Consider the following 20,984-nt stretch of genomic DNA (forward strand, 5'->3'; position numbering starts at 1 on the left):
TCTAGTGTTCAAAAGCCATTTATTTATTCAACTACAAGACCAGAACAATCTTTGACTTTAAAAACTCAAAACAGCTGGAAGAGGCAGCATGAATGTTCTGACACATCCTGAGCTTCTGATTAATGAGTTATTCAGGTATTTCAGGAATAAAAGATGGTGTTTTCAATGGTTGTTCTAAGAGAAATTATTTTTTAATAGAAACATAAAATCTCAGCCCTATAATAGTTAAATAATCTCTTGACTTTCTATTCCTACGTACTTATGATTCCACCATCTATATCCATTTGTGTGTGTATGTGTGTGTGCTCAGTCATGTCTGACTCTTTGCAACCCCATGGACTGTAGCCCATCAGGCTCTTCTGTCCGTGGAATTTTCCAGGCAAGAATACTGGAGTGGGTAGCCATTTCCTACTCCAGAAGATCTTCCTGACACACTCTTCTTCTTGACCCGAGGGACCAAACCCGTGTCTCTAGCATCTCCTGCATTGGCAGGTGGATTCCTCACCACTGTGCCATCTGGGAAGCCCCCTGTATGTATGTACTATAATCAATAATTTGACAGATGGGATTTTTGGTCTTTGAGATAAGTTTCTGTGTTGAAATTTTGAGGTATGTGTTGTGGGGTAGGTGTTTGTGTGACATTTGCACATTTCCCATTCCAACTTTGGAGCTGTATCTGTGACATCTTTATTTTCTTGTTTTGCAAAGCTATCTTTACGCAGACAAAAAGGTTGATGACTTTTATGCTGTTATTGTTTTCAATTAATTAGAAAGATCTTCCCCACCCTTTGTCCTTTGAAATGTTTCTCTCTTATTCCCTGGAGACTAATGGGGGCAGATCAGCAAACACAGATGACTCTGCAGCAGGGATGCCAGATTCATTTTCAGGATTCAGTTTTGAGCCAGCATATTGGTTCTACCTGCTGCTTGGTGTTACAGTTATTATTGAATTTAGCAGATGGAAGGGGAGAGTTTTAAACTTGGGAACACAGATGGAGAGCAGACTTCAGAGGATTATTCTAGAGTTTAGAGAAAGGTTGTTTCACTTTGGAACAAATCCTTAGAACTAAAGTGGTTAAGTCTCTGTCCAGACACAGAGACGATACACACAATTAAAACCACTCAATCATTCAAGAAATGTGTTCTGACCAATGGTTTCAAGTTATCCAACAAGAATCAAACCTAACAAACTGAAGGGTAACTTTTTTTTTTTCCTAGCTTGAAAAAAAATTATTTTTAATCTTTTAGCAGTAATAACACAAATAAGAAAAGAGATTTTCATTGGTATAGCTTATGGAGATTTAGAGGAGAAGTGTAACTTGGGGAAAGGTATTAAATGCTTCTTAAAGGTTTTGTATATTGTTATTACCTTAGGGAATTTACAACTGTTTATAATATAGCCAAAAGTCCAGCAGATTCAGAAAATTTATCTCCTTGGAGATGACTCACATTAATCAGACTCAAAAGAGAATGAAGTACAAATCTACAGTATCAGTTTACTAATTTTTCCTTGAGAAGTGTAGGTGTATCATAAGAGTTGAAATATTTAAGTCATCTCTAGTATAGAGAGCAATGTGGAAAAACAAATCATAACCAGACCATAGCAAATACAGAATTTTTTTCCTTGCAGAGAATTTTGTTGCTGGGAAGAATGTCTTGGAATTTGGGAAGCAGACTCCATAGTTATTTCCACAATAGAAATGACCTCGCTGATACAACTGGACCATTAAAATCCTTTCTGAGGAGTAGAGCATCCAGGTAGCTAGGTGATTCTGCAGCCTGACTGCCTGGCTACAGGGGATTCTGTAGCCTGAGTCCCACCCTGCTATTTACTGGCTGTGTGACCCTGGGCAAGTTACTTAGCCTATTTGAGCCTATAGTACCTATATTATAAGTGAAGTGAAAGTTGCTCAGTTGTGTCTGACTCTTTGCAACCACATGGACTATACAGTCCATGGACTTCTTCAGGCCAGAATACTGGAGTGGGTAGCCTTTCCCTTCTGCAGGGGATCTTCCCAACCCAGGGATAGAACCCAGGTCTCCTGCATTGCAGGAAGATTCTTTACCAGCTGAACCACAGGGGAAGCCGAATAATACTTGAGTGGGTAGCCTATCCCTTCTCCAGTGGATCTTCCTGACCTAGAAATTGACCTGGGGTCTCCTGCTATATCATAGATTTATTATAAATATTTGCTATTGTTCAGTCACTCAGTCATTTTAAACTCTTTGTGACCCCATGGACTGCAGCACACCAGGCTTCCCTGTCCTTCACCATCTCCCAGACTTTGCTCAAACTCATGTCCATTGAGTTGATGATGCCATCCAATCATCTTGTCCTCTGTTGTCCCTTTCTCCTCCTGCCTTCAATCTTTCCCAGCTTCAGGGTAATGAGTTAATATTTTTCTGATAAAGACTAGAACAGATCCTATAAACAAGCACACTGTGTTTGATAAATATATATTATGTGCTGTGCTTAGTCGCTCAGTTGTGTCCAACTCTTTTTGACCCCATGGACTGTAGCCCACCAGGCTCCTCTGTCCATGGGGATTCTCCGGGCAAGAATACTGGAGTGGGTTGCCATGCCCTTCTACAGGAAATATATGTTATATGTGTTATTATACTATAAAATATATTAGTATGTTACTGTTATATGTTATTCATATTATTAAATATATATTATATGTATGATATAGTCTAGGGAGTAATATTCTTGAATGCCTGCTTTCAAGATTTAAAGTTTTGCTCCATCATTTCATTGGGCAAGACCTTGGAGAAGACCTTCTCTGTAGCTCAGTTGTCACATCTCTAAATGAGAATATGACCAAGAGTACCTTAGAGGGTTGTTTTGAAGGTTAAACGATTTATGTATGTGAAACACTAGGGAAGTGCCTGGCACATAGCAGATAGCCAATAAATATAAGTAACTGTTATTGTGCTCCTCCTGGACTATATATATAAATTTATTTTCCTTTCCTAGTTCTAAATTTTCTGAGTGTACCCACCAAAAAAATATCATCTAGTTATTTTGCTGTTTCAGTAGATATCTTGTAGACCTTGAAGACACTTGGATTTCAGATTTTTTTCTCTTTTATTGCTTATTCGTGTGTTTTAGTTGACAACATTTATAGAGCTTTATCTGTCTGTGTGCATGCCCCTGAAATAAAGTTTCTACACCCATCATTTCATCAGCACACATCCTTGTGATACAGGTAGTTCCTCATACTTAACTGACAAAAATAAAATTTAAGGATTTGAGGAGATAAGTAATTGGCCAAACTCTACTAGGTAGAATTCAAGCCCAAGACCCAAGACTTTTAGACACATGTATTTGTTCTTGGGCTTCCCTGGTGGCTCAGATGGTAAAGAATGTGCCTGCAATGTGGGAGAGCTGGGTTCGATCCCTGGGTTGGGAAGATGCCCACTCCAGTATTATGGCCTGAAGAATTCCATGGACAGAGGAGCCTGGCAGACTACAGTCCATAGGGTCACAAAGAGTTGGACACAACTGAGTCACTTTCACTTAAGATTTGTTCTTACTTACCACACCATGGCTGGAAACCTCACAGTATCTCCCATGTACTGATGATACTGATATGCAGTAAAAATTATGGTGTAATTAATGTGGAAGTATTAGAGACCACAGTAACACATATGAATCAAAAATTACAGATAAAATAAATTGCATCAATAAGCAAGGTGGTTTCAAGTAAGTACAAAGTCCAGATTGAAAAATAACTTAAAATTCTGGTATTGCTTTCTAGCATTATAAATGTTTCAAAGATATAAACTGGCACATATCATCAAAATATAGCCAGTTCACGCATGTATACCAAAAAAGTGTACCATTCGCTGCTGACTCACATACTTTTATAAACAATAAACTTAAATGATTTTTCAAGCAAGAAGTAATTATATTTTAGTGCTAAAGTTTGTTTCAATTTAATACAAAAAGTAAAAGTATCTTATATTATTACAGAATTTAAATTAGTCTAGCTTGTTCATTTTAATGCAGTGCAGCCCAATTTGACTTGATTCTATTTGATTCAATTCAGTATATTTATTGAATACTATTATATATGCAGTATTATGCATGAGCTAAACATAATTAGTTTTTATTTTATATGGGTTAAGATAAGGCACACGTGAAAGGAAACAATGAAGCATTTTATTTGTTGGGTTTATCTTGCAAATATGTTAAAAGTTCTAATTAGGCACTTTTTTCAAATTTAAAATAAAAAGCTTTTAAAAGAAAGTATCTTATAATAGGGTTTACCTGATGGTTTAGATGATAAAGATTTTTGCCTGCAATGCAGGAGAACTGGGGTTTGATCCCTGGGTGGCGAAGATCCCTTAGAAAAGGGAATGGCTACCCACCCTAATAGTCTTGCCTGGAGAATTCCATGGACAGAGGAGCCTGGTGGGCTGTAGTTCATGGGATCGCAAAGAGTCAGATATGACTGAGCAACTAACACTTTACTTCATCTTATAAATAGGCTTGTGTTTTCTATCATCATTGCTTAAAGGAGAAAGCAGACAAGGATGAGGAAAAGAGGTGAAGAATCTCAGAGTTAGGTACACATTACTATACCCAGTGGCAAGCTAGTGACTACTCTCTGGTGAAAAAAAATGTCCCAGATTTGATTTCCCCCCTATCATGGCCAAATGCAGTCAACTAATGATTCAAGAACCAGCTTGCAAAGTACTTAAATATTTAACAAATGACTTTGAGGAACCATTTCAAGTACAAGCAGGCTCCAGAGCACCATTGGTGCATGGCTATGCGTTTCCTTGGTGGAGGCAGATTTGCCCATTTTTTTTTTATATCTTCTCTATTAGACTGTGAAATCCCAAAGACAGTGTTTGAATCTACCATGCATAGCCTTGCAGTTTCCCACATCTGGCCCAGGGTGTGGGGGTAGATTAGGCTCAGGAAATACTTTAGAAAGAATTTAGTTTATAGTGCCCCCACCCCCACCCTCACACATACCAAAGGATTCTCATCACAATCCTCTTCAGGAAAGATGCCTAACTACATAATCCTTCATTCTTTAGATGTCTGATATTTTGAAAAGAGAATCTTGATGATCACTGGTACTAACATCCACCCATATTTATTCAATTAACATTTTAGTTTAGGTATTTCCCCATTGTGGCAAGAATAATGATAAATTCTACAGATACAGGAGCTTCCCAGGTGGCACTAGTAGTAAAGAACCCACCTGCCAATGCAGGAGACTTAAGAGATGCAGGTTTGATCTCTGGGTCAGGAAGAACCTCTGGAGGAGGGTATGGCAACCCACTCCAGTATTCTTGCCTGGAGAATCCCATGGATAGAGGAGCCTGGCGGGCTACACAGTTCATAGGGTCACAAAGAGTCGGATATGACTGGAACAATTTAACATGCACACATGCACATATACAAAGATAAAAGCTATCAAGATCTCATGAAGAAACTCATAGTCTAGCCAGAAAGAAAGATAACTGACAGTGGAGGAAATACTGACAGTGGAGTGTAAGGAGGCTATGCCTGTGAGAGAGGCATGCACCCCAAGCTATGGAAACACATGACTCTAGCCTGACCAATGCAGGATGATAACAAATTGCTTCTTTCAGTTTTTGTTATGCTCTCCCATGCCTAGTGGAGAAGGCAATGGCACCCCACTCCAGTACTCTTGCCTGGAAAATCCCATGGACGGAGGAGCCTGGTAGGCTACAGTCCATGGGGTCGCTAAGAGTCGGACACGACAGAGCGACTTCACTTTCACTTTTCCCTTTCATGCAGTGGAGAAGGAAATGGCAATCCACTCCAGTATTCTTGCCTGGAGAATCCCAGGGACGTCGGAGCCTGATGGGCTGCCGTCTATGGGGTCGCACAGAGTCGGATACGACTGAAGCGACTTAGCAGCAGCAGCAGCAGCCCATGCCTAGCTCTGTGCTTTCCCATGATATGTGCTTGGTTAATAGTCACGGTTTAAGTGACTGAATTTTCACCCACGTTATCTCAATGATGTTTTGTCTCTTTAAAATAGCAACAGCAGTGTCGTGGAGAGAAGCATATATGTTCTTATATCTCTGTGCTCAGATCTGGTTGGAAAGTTACTTAAAATTCTGAAAAACCAAATGGTGAGTTTAGGTAGAACCTGATTAGGGCCTTCAGCTTTACTGAGTACTTCTATAGTTGATTCCAAAAATAAAATGATTATTCTTGAAAGAACGAGGTATTGTAAGGGTTAGAGAATAAAAAAGGACTTTATTAGTATTCAAATATGGGCTCTTAACTGCACAATTAAGAATTATAAGAAAAACTTGGCAAGTTTTTCTCTTATTTTATTGAGCAAGGTTAGGGAAATGTTGAGAGAATCCTAGAATACAATTTTATAAGCAGAAAATGTATAATGTTCCCTGTATTTGCAACAGTATGATCAGACCCTCAAGATGGCTGTTCTCTTGCTCTCTGTACATCTCCTGCCCAACAAATGCTTGCTTCACCTCTCTATCTTACGCACACTGACTTTCCAGCATGCTTGCCCCAGGTATCAGCTGGTGATTGTTCTCATCAAACTGGTGGTCAGGGGGCTTGCCCCTCTCCTGGTTTCCCTAGTAACCAATGAGCCAACCAGATGTCAATTACCTCATAACTGGCAGTTTCCTACTCCCTGAGAAGGAAGCTAGCTAGCCACTATGTTCTGCCCACCATCTCCTGCACAGAATGAGGTGTTGCTGTAGGATCTTGCTTCACACCTGTAAGATCCCCCATCCATTACGCCACTGGTGTCTCTGTCAGTGACTCTTTCTTTCTTTCTTAAGCTGGAAAAATGCAGGCCAACAGCAACCATATCAGTACTCTTTGTCCACATCTCATCCAGCACTGAATACCTGTAAGACAGGGCTTAAATTTTGCTTAATAACTTTTCTTTCTGGAGGCAAAATGATTTTTAACTTTCAACCAAAGATGTGTCAATTATGCTGTCAGCAGCCCTTGGAACCATGCTATGTGAAGTACTCATTAGGTTGAGGGGACTCCCATTCTTAGAATAAACAGAGCCTCCTTCCCTATTTAGACCCTGGGTTCTCCGCTGTTTATTTATTTTTAATATTTGTTTGTTTGGCTGTGTTGGGTTTCAGTTGCGGCACTCAGAATCTCTAACTGCTGCATGTGGGACCTAGTTCCCTGACGAGAGATCCAGCCCAGGCCCCCGACACTTGGGAGTGCAGAGTCTTAGCCACTGGACCACCGTGGAAGTCCCTTCCCCTCGGTTTAGATCTGCATCACCTGAGGCACCTCATTGCCCACATTCATGTCTTATTCCAACCTAACCTCATTGACTCGCCCACTGGCTTCACTTGGCCAGATGAAAAAACAATTTCATTGCCACTTGCTTAAAAACAGGGTTTTGAAAATTACTGCTAGTTACTGCAATCAGATATAATGTCGTTCTTTATCCCCATTCAGCTTTAAAATGTTACTCAACCATCACAAAATTTATAGAAGGTGGGCAGAGGGAAAGGGGAACTTGACAGAAACTAAATTGAAGGAGCAAAAAGGCCTGAATCCTGCAGCTCCCTCTGTTAGGGGGGAAACCAAAGAGAGCAAGTTCCTTTTAAAAGCAGGCAACAGGGCTAATGGCTTAACGCTACGAACTCTCAGCCCATGGATGAGGATCAAGCTGACTCATAAAATGCATTCTGTTCAGCTTGCAGTCCTGTTGTTTCTCAAATGGCCTGCCCTGGCAAGAACTGAGGCAGGCAAGGCAAGCCACATGTAAACACGGGGCGGGGCCAACAGAATAAGCCTGCATGTGAGCAGCTGCAAACAATCCATTTTAATTCCAAGTCAGTGTTTAAGGACCCTGGGTGTTATCGTTAGGGAGGTGGAAGTGAAAGTGGAATTGGATTTGGCAGGCATGTATTTTCCTATGGACCGTGCTCAATTCTTCTAATCATAGTTATTATGAATGTTCCTTTCCAATTTATTCCTCATGTCACTTTGTGCTTCGTGTTCTCCCCACCATCTGCTAGTTGAAGGTATGGAGAGGGGTTTTTGATTCTACAAATAATAAGGTGGAAAGGTGATTACCATTAAACCGTATAAACACACGCACACAAATCTCCCTGGCTTCTGCCCTGCAGGGCCAACCAATTGTGGACATTTGATGAAGGTTAGAATTATCTGAAGTGTGCAAGGACCTCGGTCATAATCATGTTATTTTCCAAATGCAAATGTCTGAGTGTATCACAGAACATTCTTTGGGCCTTCAGCAAGCCAGGAATAATCCCTAAACCCCTTTCCAGGTATGCCATTATTATTTTTATAGCTCATTTGTCAGCAGGTCATCTTCATAGTAGTACTTCCCTGGTGACTCAGTGGTAAAGAATCAGCTTGCAATGCAGGAGACAGGGGTTCCATCCCTGGGTCAGGAAGATCCCATGGAGAAGGAAATAGCAACCCACTCCAGTATTCTTGCCTGGGAATTCCCATGAACAGAGGAGCCTGGTGGGTTATCCCCCTGGAGGAGTCCATGGGGTGACAAAAGTCGGACATGACTTAGTGACTAAACAAACACATCTTTATAATAATAGAATAATGCTCAAAGTGGGGAGGACATATAGGACTAGAAAACAAAAGGATATTTGACTATTTAAACTGGATTTCAACGTTTTTTCCTGCAGCCTCTATACTGTATGTCAGCCCACTAATTCTGGGCACCTATTCATGTTCTATCCTTTAATTCACTGCAGGTAGTATAGGCTTTCTGACCCTTCCCATTCATAACCTCTGAAAATGTGTGTGTTTTTGATTGGGTTATGGATTATACCATAATGAAGCTGATGTGGTGGGGAGGACCATTTCTATTTGTCTTCTATTCTCTGAAAACTGTTTTTAACTGAGATATTAATGTGCAGTTGTTATATGGATGAGTTTTTGAAAGCTTTAGAGAAAGTTTCCCCAAAGCGAAGGGTATTAGTTCTGGTATCCTGGCCAAAGTCCAAATGAGTAATTACATTCTTCCTGCTAAATCTTTCCTGTAGTTTTAATTGGAGATGATGTTTTTTATTTCTTTACCTCTACTGGTATCTATTGTTGCTGAGCATCTGTTAAAACTTTGCTGCATTTCACTCCAGTGGAGAATTCTTTGCAGTAGTTATCCTAGTATTAAATGGCCTCTTTAAATACACCCCATTTGCAGTTTATGTGTGGGCGTGAGCAGGTGTGAGTAGAGACTTAAATACAATGATTTATAAAGTGCCTTTGGATCCTGGATGGGAAGGGCAATTTAAACCTGGGTTATCAGCAGTATGTGAAAAACACGCTTCCGTAAACCGGTTACTAATTACACAATTACCTTTAGTGGCACAAGTAAAAAATGATGTGATGCTTTTCAGCAAATTCTGGTTTTAAGTAAATAATTCTTGGCGACAAATGATTAATTGTATTAAGTAGTCTTTACTACATGCAATTTAGAGTTAAGTCATTTTCTAAAACAACAAAAACAAAACCCCCAAAGCTAAAATAACATGATGAAATAATTGTAATATGCAATAAATTTGTCTCCCTAGAAGGAATTTTATACAGAATGTAAAGAAAAATACTTGCTTATTATTGTTTTTTTTTTTTTCTTTTTAAAAGAGCATTCATGTACTTTATACAAGGAAAGTGTATACGGAAAGCTATTACCTACCAATGAGGTCAGGTGAAATTTTTCACAGTGAGATGATATTCTCCTGGATCTTATAAACAAAGCTACTCCTGATAGGGATAATTTGAGAACTGATATTAGCTCTGATTCGAGAACAGTTGCACCTGAGGGACAAATAAAGCCATATGCCACTGCTATCATAAAACAGTTCTTCCTGGCATGATAAAAACTGATCTGTAACTCTTCAGTTTGGGGTTTTAAATTTTCACAGTGATGTTGAAGTTCATACATCTTTTAATTAGTTCTTGTAAGTGTCCAAAATGTCTGGCAGAAGTGGGGACACAGTAGACACCGTGGAGGGTGCATTAAGCTCTCTAAGTTTGGAGTACTCAGGATTATTATGTTTCCCCCTACTCTTTGATTAATAAGAAATATAGGGAATATAAATCTCTAGTCCCTTCTCTCCAATGGCAGAGAAGAATACTGGTGCTTATTTTCCTGTACCATAGAGGCTGCAGCATATCAAGATGGGAAACATTTTAATATAATTTAATATAATTTAAATTAAATATGCCCTGCAAGATCATGATTCTCTGGCACAATGAAGTATCTATACACCTTAGTGAGCCTGAATGACAGTTAAGACAGTCTGGTGAAATAAATCCAAAAACCATCTCTTCTGAGGAGGTTGTCTTTTCATTATTTGCCTAGACTGAAAAGGAGCCTGTGGCCCTGCCTACTTTTAAAAAATAAGTGGTGTCTAGTTTACCAGTCAGTACATATCATAAAATGATTAATTGGGTTTTAGTGACCAGGAATGATTGTGGAAACTGAGATAAATGAATAGGCTATATCCCAGGCCCCGATTGGGCTTCCCAGGTAGTGCTAGTGGTAAAGAACCCCACCTGCCAATGCAGATGTGAGAGACACAGGTTCGATTTCTGGGTCAGGAAGAGCTCCTGGATAAGGGAATGTCAACCCGCTCCAGTATTCTTGCCTGGGGAATCCCATGGCCAGAGGAGCCTGGTGGGCTATAGTCCATTGTGTTGCAAAGATTTGGACACAACTGAAGCGACTTAGCACACAGGCACAGCCCACTGTGCTCTTCAGTGGAGCCTAGTGTAATACCAAGAATAACACAAACATTCTGTGTAATATTGCTGTGTTACTAAAATTGAAAACATGAGCAGCCAGTGGGGAGGGACAGGAGAGAGCATCTTTGGTAGAATTAGCTGAACCCTCACTCGGCACCTAGTGAAAATAAATCTGATTCCGTTATTCATCCTTTTGACTTGCTCCAAGATCTGAAGGTGTTGAAAGCCCCAGCTAAGTAGCCTCTGCCACATAAAACGTTTTTGTATTTGCATAATATTTTCAGGGATGCTCAACTCATCCTGAGCCTGAAGGGATATGGATGTTCTCTGCATATTTTATGTTGCTTTCATTTTCTACAAAGACTTGGTCTAAATTGTAAGATGGAAATGGATGTACAGTGGATGTTTGTCATAAGCAGTTAGCAGGTCTTTCTGTGATATATAAAGTAGGAAAATCCCAAATGTAAATTATTTGAGTTGCAGTGATCTTGAAAATTATCACTGTTTAAATTGAAGAAGGAATTTTCTTTTCCTTATATGTGTTCCTTCTGGACTGTTTAGCTTATTCTCTATAAGTATAGATAATTGCATATAAAGAGATTCTTCACATTTTATAGATAGGTTTATTCCAAATTTTCTTATACTGAGTTTATGGCTAATCGGTCAGTCAGTATTAAACTAAATTTCCCCTATGGTCTGTTCATAACTGGTTGTCCTCTTACTACTGATTTATGCATTCAGCAAATATTCATTCTATCCTGGATAAATGCCAAGAACTAACGATACCAAGAAAAATGAAGCATAATCCTTGTTCTCAATTGTGTTTCTGTCCACATCCTTCTTGGTATTGGTACGTTAGCAGATCATCTCTTTAAAAAAACAAACTTTTTCTATGAGATGTAAATGTAATCAAATTAACAATGAACTTTTCATGAGTTATTTCTAAACTAGGTCTAAGATACAGGATTAGAAGGTAATTCAAGTTATTTTTCTTTCAAATAAAGTGTAAATCAAGATAATCATTTATGGCCATTTAAGATTCCATGATGTTCAGCTTTGAAATGTTTGTCCCCTACCATTTTCCCTTTGGGAAAATACATATCACTTTTCTATATTTTCTTGTAAATCCAACTTTTTAGAGAACCTTCAATTTTTGCTCTTTCCTATTGTACAGAGTTGCTTTTGTTGTCTGTCAGTTATCATTCCAATCCCAAAGAAAGGCAATGCCAAAAAATGTTCAAACTACCGCATAATTGCACTCATCTCACAAACTAGCAAAGTAATGCTCAAAATTCTCCAAGCCAATCTTCAACAGTATGTGAACCATAATCTTCCAGATGTTCAAGCTGGATTTAGAAAAGGCAGAGGAACCAGAGATCAAATTGCCAACATCCGCTGGATCATCCAAAAAGCAAAGAAGTTCCAGAAAAACATCTACTTTTGCTTTATTGACTATGGCAAAGCCTTAAACTATGTGAATCACAACAAATTGTGGAAAATTCTTACAGAGATGGAAATACCAGACCACCTGAACTGCCTCTTGAGAAACCTGTGTGCAGGTCAGGAAGCAACAGTTAGAACTTGACATGGAACAACAGACTGTTTCCAAATCAGGAAAGAAGTATGTCAAGGCTGTATATTGTCACCCTACTTATTTAACTTATATGCAGAGTACATCATGTGAAATGCTGGGCAGGATGAAGCACAAGCTGGAATAAAGATTGCCAGGAGAAATATCAATAACCTCAGATATGCAGATGACACCATCCTTATGGCAGAAATTGAAGAACTAAAGAACCTCTTGATGAAAGTTACAGAGGAGAGTGAAAAAATTGGCTTAAAACTCAACATTCAGAAAACTAAGATCATGGCATCCGGTCCCATCACTTCATGGCAAATAGATGGGTAAACAATGGAAACAATGAGAGACTTTATTTTGGGGGGCTCCAAAATCACTTCAGATGGTGACTGCAGCCATGAAATTAAAAGACGCTTGCTCCTTGGAAGAAAAGTTATGACCAACCTAGACAGCATATTGAAAAGCAGAGACATTACTTTGCCAACAGAGGTCCATCTAGTCAAGGCTATGGTTTTTCCAGTAGTCATGTATGGACGTCAGAGGTGGACTATAAAGAAAGCTGAACACTGAAGAATTGGTGCTTCTGAACTGTGGTGTTGGAGAAGACTCTTGAGAGTCCCTTGGACTGCAAGGAGATCCATCCTAAAGGAAATCAGTCCTGAATATTCATTGGAAGGATTGATGCTGAGGCTGAAACTCCAATATTTTGGCCACCTGATGTGAAGAACTGACTTTTGGAAAAGACTCTGAGGCTGGGAAAGATTGAAGGCAGGAAGAAAAGGGGACAACAGGAGATGAGACGCTCGGATGGCATCATTGACGCGATCAACATTAGTTTGAGTAGGCTCCGGGAGTTGGTAATGGAGAGGGAAGCCTGGCTTGCTGCAGTCCATGCGGTCGCAGAAAGTTGGACATGACTGAGCGACTGAACTGATAATGTACTCAAAATGTCTCCATTTCAATTACCAGTAAAGGGATCCTAGTGTACAGAATTCAAAAAGTGCTTCAGAACCTTTGAGGTATCTAGTATTATGTTATGATGAACTGAGGGTGTTACTCTCTGCTTGTATAAGAGACTCAATGTAGTTCTTTCTCCCTTCATCTGAGAAATGAAACATGAAATTAATATATCAAGTCTTCAAACACTGGCCTCATCTTACATGGGTTACCTATTCTCTCTCAATATAAATTCCTCAGTCCAGCAGTGGATACTTACTCAGTTTCTCTTGATCGTGTACAGTGTCTGTGGCAGTTTTGCCTTTGCCTTTCACAATATTCTACCCTTCTATATATTGAGATTAACATGCTTTATAAAATTTTCTCCACCTGTTTATTTTTTTTTCTTTTGGTAAGATCCAGCTCAAATCTCACTTAAATCTTGTGTTAATTTCTGTATGCCACAGTGATCCTTCCCTAATCAGCAGTTCTGTCAGCAATCTGACCCCATTAACATAGGAAAAGAAATGCCTTATATCGGGAATTTTGGAACTGTTCTCTAGTTGCTTTATGTTTTACTCACTCTTATTTATTTGTTCATTTGTTTGTTTATCCATCTGTTTATCACTGAATGCCTATCCATCCATTTATCACTGACTACCTAGAATGTGCCAGACTTTCTGCTAGATTCGGGGAAAGCAGAAAAAAGAAACAGAGCTAGGTGTATGCTCTGAAAAACTGTATAATCTAATGGGGAAGCACAGGAAGTAGATACTCCCATCATATCCCTGCCTCAGCCCCCAGTTCACACAAAGGACAGGAAACAATTCCATCAGTAGCCCTGGTTCCCCATGGTAAAGCTCCCCAAGGATGATATTAGTGGTTGTGGTGATAGCAACGGTGATATGGTGGTGGTAGTGGTATTAGTGCAACTTTTTGTCCATTAATTGGGGCTTAGAAATGAACTACAAACTATATTCTCTCCTGCTCTATAATCCTAACAGCTGAGTTATAGAATAATAGGGACATTATTAAGAGTTTGCTACTCAGAGGTATTTGGATACATGTGTGGCTTAAAGTAGTTCCCCATATTATTCTGAATGGTGTAGAAGTTGAATAGGGCTTGTTACTTTTACTTGGAGACTTCCCTGGTGGCTCAGATGGTAAAGCGTCTGCCTACAATGCAGGAGACCCGGGTTCAATCACTGGATCAGGAAGATCCCCAGATCCTCTGGAGAAGGAAATGGCAACCCACTCCAGTACTCATGCCTGGAAAATCCCATGGACAGAGGAGCCTGGTAGGCTACAGTCCATGGGGTTGCAAAGAATCAGGCACCACTGAGCGACTTCACTTTCTTTCTTTCACTTTCAATTTGTTACTAAAGAAAGGGACATACATAAAGGAATGTACATATTATTAATTACACATGATTTTCTTTTTGTCCCCATTGGAGAAAAATGATACAAAATATTCATAGAATTTTTTGGAAATATATAGAAGCAACACCTATGTCAATGTGGGGGTGTGAGAATGACTCAGTATTGGGGAAGAGTAATCATTTGAGCTGACTCCCAGAGAATAAATAGGAGTTCACCAAACACATAAGAGAAAGGGAGAAGATAAAAGGGAAAGTTGTTACAAGGGAAGTGCTGTCATTAAAAGAAGTTTGATTGTTGGTTCCTAAAGGGATTGAAAATCTTTGCTTATGACTTGACAACAGAATGAAAGTTAAAAAGTGTGAAGAGCCAATTAGTCAGGGAAAATTTGTGGAAGGTTTAAATGTTATGTAAAGGATTTAGGATATTATTTAGAAAGTCACTGAAGAATTTTAAGCATGGGTTGGTCAGCCATGAGTTTTGAAAAAGTCATTCTGGGAACAGAATAGAGGATGGATTAAGGGGGAAAGCAGAAAAACCAGTGAGATACCCTTAAAGTTATGTCATTATTTCCTACTGAGCTCAACCAAGAAAGAAGTCTTGGAATGGGATGAAGGGAGTGGATTTGAAAGATAACTGGTGTTAGGTGGCTTATTGGACATGAGTATGAGGTGATAAAAGGAGTCTGGGATAATTTCCAGAGTTTCCTCTTGGTCCTCACAGGTCTGTGAGTGGTGCTATTAAGCAAGCCAGGTAATTTACAAACATGAGTCTGTTTGGGTGACTGGAGGGCATTCATTCTCTCCCCAAATAAAATGTAATATTCTCAATGTCAGGGACCTTTTCTTTTATTTCTTTTATTCTAGCTATTGTGTGATACCTACAGAAATTGTATTAACAATTGATTACTGAATAGAATAAAGAACCACAGATAAGCTATTAGTATTTTACTGAGAGGCACAGTGAAGCATAGGAAATAGTTAAAAGAACCACATGTATATTTGCATTAAATATACATTACATTTGCATACAATTTCAGTGAATCTGTCAAAATAGTTTCATTTTTCATGTGCATTTTAAATATTCAAAATCTATTATTTCTATTATTGATGTCTTTTAAAAAGCCAATACCCATATTAGACAAAATGTCACTAGCATGCTAAGGACAAGAAGGGGCAAACCTACTAGCATTTATTCATATTCAGATACTCCCAAAGGGCTATTTACTCCTCTCCCTAAGGGTTATTTGTTATATTTGTAATTAACACATTAGTTGGAGTTTAACAATCATCTGGTGAATCTCTCTCTCTCCCCGCCTCAGAAAACCTCAGTTATATAGAAAACCAGCACTTAGTAAAGCTCAGTTAGTAGCAACCTAATCATGGAAGGGCTTGAAGAAAGCATATGTAACAAGAATATAAGATTGCACCCTCCTCTCAGGCTGTGAGCATCTTAGTCTTCCATTTTATTTTAATTTCTCTAGAAGGAGCTGAAAGGCTATTGGGAGGATTGTTTGCAGTGGACGGAAGCTAAAATAGATGGGTGGATCCCAGTGGCCAGTCCAGCTACTCGTTCCAATTGGCCATATTACAATCACCCACAGAGCTCACCAAAAGACAGATTTACAGTCTGCATCACTGGAGATTCTCTCTCAACGGAGTTGACGCAGAGTTTTGACCTGTGCAGTGTGAACACTGAGCAAGAGACAGAGTTGAGAATCATTAAAATAAAGGATCTTAGAGAGCTCTTTGTATCTGACATTTTCAGAATTTGTCTCAACATCTGCTTGCAGAGGAGCAGTGACAAGACCTGGCTATGACTCTGGTTCCTCACTGAACTTGAGAAGGGCTCTGGGGCCCAAACACGTGGAAGAATAACCTAGATCACACACTGAGTCTCTGGGATCCAGAAATGGGTCATCCAGATTCCAAAACTCAAGGACCCTTTCATCTGACAATAGTTACACTAGAAATCTTGAACTTCTTGACCAAGCTCAGTCCTTATATTTAACCAGCAAATCATATATAAAATACTTGTCTAATCATAGATGAGCTATTTTTATATAACTGATTACTATTTCTTCATTTCCTTTCCTTCTTCCACCCTCCCTTCCTCCTTTTCTCTCTTCCTGCTGTTATTTCCTTTCTTCTGTCAAAAGAGAATTCAGAGAGCATTACTTGATGTGAGTAGTTTGAGCAAAAAAATAAGCGAACTCTTCAAGAACAGGGAGACTTCCAACCAAGAGTGGTCCAGAAGCTTGACTCTCAGTAGCTATAGCTCAGTTCATAAAGCATGAATGAGAAAGTACATTTGCTATTGTTGTGTGTATTTTAATGATCGGTTACTAGAAACCTTCATTCCTTTTCACAGAATGAGCTTACTTGTTTGTAGCTGATGATCTAGGAACCTGTAAGGTCATGCTGAAATGAAGACAGCACTTCAAGGAAATCTGGGCAGTTTTAAGTTTTGGTTACTTGACTGAATGTTTGATCCAGGGGTATCTTCAAACTGTGGCTTCCACTTTGGTTTTTCTTAACACTTTATTATCCATGGGAGCAGAATATTGAGTTAATCACACATTTTATGTTGTAGTCCACCTTGCTTTGTGCATAGCCTCTCTCTGATTTCTTTTTTCCCTTACTCATTTCCCTTTTTCCTACCCAGACATAATCAGTTAGGCTAGTATGTTAGATATATATTCTTAAATATATAATGCTGGGTTTGTGGGACATTTTACATAAATGATTTTGTGCTAAAAGGTTTATTTTTCCTAAGTATAGTTTTTAGGATCCATTCATTCCTTTGTATTTACATTTAATTTGTTTCTTCTCATGACTTCATGACTCTGGAGTTGGATGACTTCAATGCATTTTTCTTATCTGTTCTCACATCACTAGCATAAACAATACTAGTATAAACATTCTTGTTCAGATTTTTCTCCTAGATCTGTGAAAAAGTTTCTTCAGATATATGTCCGGGAGTTGCTGTGTCAGAGGCCATATGTTAAATTGATTGCTCTAAGTACTGCTAAGTTGCTGTTCATTACATCATACTAGTTTATACTCCTACCAGCAAAGCTTGGGATTCCTTTTTTCCCACTTCTTACTCACATGGAATACTGCAGATTTAAATTTTGCCAATTTCATGGATGTTAATTGATGGCTCAAGCTTTTAGTTTTCATTTTTTTTCTCATTGTGAAAGAGTTTGCATGTGTCTTCATATTGTTTTTAACTATTTAGGATTCATCCCTCATTCATTTTTCTTGTGGGTTCCCTGTCTTTATTGATTTTAAGGGCTTCCCCTGTGGCTCAGCTGGTAAAGAACCCACCTGCAATGCGGGAAACCTGGGTTTGATCCCTGGGTTGGGAAGATCCCCTGGAGAAGGGAAAGGCTACCCACTCCAGTATTCTGGCCTGGAGAATTCCACGGACTGTATAGTCCATGGGGTTGCAAGGAGACGGACACAACTGAGCAACTTTCACCTTCACCTCATTCATTTTTCTTGTGAGTTCCCTGTCTTTTTATTGATTATAAAGAGTTCCTTGGATGAGCAAAATGTTAATCATGTGTCATTTTATGTAGAACAATGATCTCTTCCTAGTCTTTTGTTAACTGTACCAATAGCACTCTATGTTAAATGAAAATTTCAAGAAATTTTTGTCATACTCAAAACCATTTTCTTTAATCTAATTATTTCACACTGGGGATTTTACTTAGGAAGTCTTTCTCCATCCTTAAGACATGGAGATATTCTCCTCTGTTTTCTTCATTTAGCTTTCTATGTTTACATTTTATCATTAGGATTTTAATACATTTTTGAGTCAATTTTTCAACATGATATGGGGAAGAAATCCAGGTTGATTTTTCTCCGTACTTGTGAAACAGTTTTCTCAATGCCTTCTACTAAAAATGAGTTATTTTCCTGTTAATATGTAAAACCACCTTTATAATATTGAAACTTCAAAATTTGCATACTTAAGAACTTTCTTTTCGATTGCAGAGGTATAAATCTGTTTCATCAATACAATACTAACTTTTTGGTGCTTTTCATTATCTAGTATGAGAATATCCATCTCTGATTTTCTTTGTAAACAAATTTGCCTTATTTATTTACTTTTTACCCTTTGCATGTGTGTATATGTATGTTTGCTAGGTTCTGCAAAGGATACTAGATTTTTGGGGGGATTTTCGTTTATAAAGTTAGGAAAAAATATCTTTATAATAGAAATGTATACCTTGAGGTTAATGTATCTTTTAATTCATTCATTTACTATGTTAAGAGAGTTTTTACAATTAAGTTTGTAAAGATCCTGTGATCTTGCTATTTTTCTGAGTTTTCTGTATTCGGCATAAAGTTTCTATAAGTTTTTGGAATATATTCTTCTTCATATTGAAGATGTTCTCTACTCCCAATTTTCTAAGTTTTAATTGATAGGTGATATTTGCAAATAATTTTTCATCACTTATTAAGATGTATGATTATTTTCCTTCACCCTTTAGTGTATTGAATTACACTGCTACCTTGCTGATGTTAAATCATCTCTAATTTGGGGGATAAATACTTTCTAATCAGAATATAGACTTTTAATATACTCATGAATTTGATTAGCTAAGAGTATTTAAAATTTTCTTATGTTCAAAATTTAAATGAACCTATAATTTCCATTTCTTGTACTGTTTTTATTTAACTCTTTGAATAAACCAAGTTACTATTTTTCTTTTGTAAAATAATGTTTTTTTAATTTGGGAATTCTCTATTACTTGAAATTTTAGCAAGATTTATCTGTAAAGTCACCTGGATATAGCTTTTTTTTTTTTTTTTTGAAGAAAATCTTCGATTGCCATGGTTATAATTATCTATTAATTTTTCTATTCTTTAATTTATACATTTTCTATTTTTCTGATATGCTTTTTGTTTAGATTTGGAAATGTCTTGTCATATAATTGTCCTTTATAAACATTTTATTATTTTTCTCATTCTCTGTTGTCTCTCTTTCTCACTTTCTATCAGTGGCACATTCTGTCTGTTTCCCTTTCTCGTCCGTGTGTGCTCAAGTCACTTCAGTCATGTCCAACTCTTTGTGACCCTATGGACTGTCGCCCATCAGGCTCCTCTGTCCATGGGATTCTCCAAGCAAGAATACTGGAGTGGGTTGCCATGCTCTCCTCCAGGGGATCTTCCTGACTTATCTTTCTTACCTATTGTGAAAACTTTCTATATTTTATTATTTTTCTCAGAAAACTGGGTGTTTGTTTTTATTAATTATATCTGTTTTCACTTAAATGATTTCTGTTCTAATTTTTATATATTTGGATTTACTAAATTATTGACCTTAAATGTTTTGTTTATTTTTTCAACATTTTTTGTTTTCAAGTAAAGCACTTAAAGCTGTAAATTTCTAAGTTACAAGTTATCTGTGCCCAACAATTTTGAATGTACTATTTCTACATGTACATTTGAATGTGCTATTTTTAATGCCACTTAAGTACACTCTAGTTTGTTAAGATTTTATCATTTTTCTATTTTTATCTTTTTCCTTTTAATGCAATGTTTAAAGGTTACTTTACATTTACAGTTATTACAAAGTCTTTGCTGTATGTTCTGTGTTGTGCAGTACATCCTGGAGTCTATCTTAAACCCAGTAGTTTGTACCTCCCACTCCTCAATTCCTATGTTGCCCCTCCCCCACACTGGTAACCACTACTTTGTCCTTTATGTTTGTGAGTCATCTATTTTGATATATTCACCAGTTTGTTGTATTTTTAGACCTCACCCATAATTGATATCATACAGTATTTGTGTTTCTCTGACTGACTTATTTCATTTAGCATAATGCCCTCCAAGACCATCCTAGTGTTAGTGTTAGTGGCTTAGTTGTGTCCAGCTCCCTGAGACCCCATGGACTGTAGCCCACCAGGCTCCTCTGTCCATGGGATTCTCCAGGCAAGAATACTGGAGTGGGTTGCCATTCCCTTCTCCAGGGGCTCTTCCTGACCCGGGGAGTGAACCCAGGTCTCCCACATTGAAGGCAGATTCTTTACCATCTGAGCCAATGAGTCCACCCATGTTGCTGCAAATGTTATTCTTTCATGATTGAATAGTTATTTTCTAAGCAATAATTTTTGAAAACAAAAAAAATTATCTTTAGCCAAGAACGTGTTTAGAAATAACAGTGTTTTTTTGTCATTTCCAGACAAACTGTGACATCTTAGCTCTATCTTTTTATGAATAATTTCTGATTTAATTGTATTTTTGTCAGAGTATTGTCTTAGTAATAATCTTTGGAATTTATTTTTGGTTTCTTTGACTAATATATAGTCAATTTTTATGAATGTTCTATATTATGTACTTGAAAAGA

General features: G+C 38.0%; 1 protein-coding gene across 5 annotated transcripts in view; it reads left to right on the forward strand.

Annotated features, from left to right (window-relative positions):
- Nucleotides 1-6,658: 6,658 nt before the first annotated feature.
- LSAMP (limbic system associated membrane protein) overlaps nt 6,659-20,984 on the forward strand; it is a 1,066,465-nt gene continuing 1,052,139 nt past the window's right edge. For all 5 annotated transcript variants that reach the window (XM_081539161.1, XM_081539125.1, XM_081539136.1 and 2 more), the window contains exon 1: nt 6,659-6,743. In XM_081539161.1, the coding sequence (XP_081395287.1) occupies nt 6,710-6,743 (34 nt within the window). In that variant the 5' untranslated portion in view covers nt 6,659-6,709. The remainder of the gene's footprint in view (nt 6,744-20,984) is intronic.

Source organism: Giraffa tippelskirchi, chromosome 2 (assembly GCF_054371585.1).
Source record: "Giraffa tippelskirchi isolate mGirTip1 chromosome 2, T2T-mGirTip1v1.2.pri, whole genome shotgun sequence".
Lineage (NCBI taxonomy): Eukaryota > Metazoa > Chordata > Mammalia > Artiodactyla > Giraffidae > Giraffa > Giraffa tippelskirchi.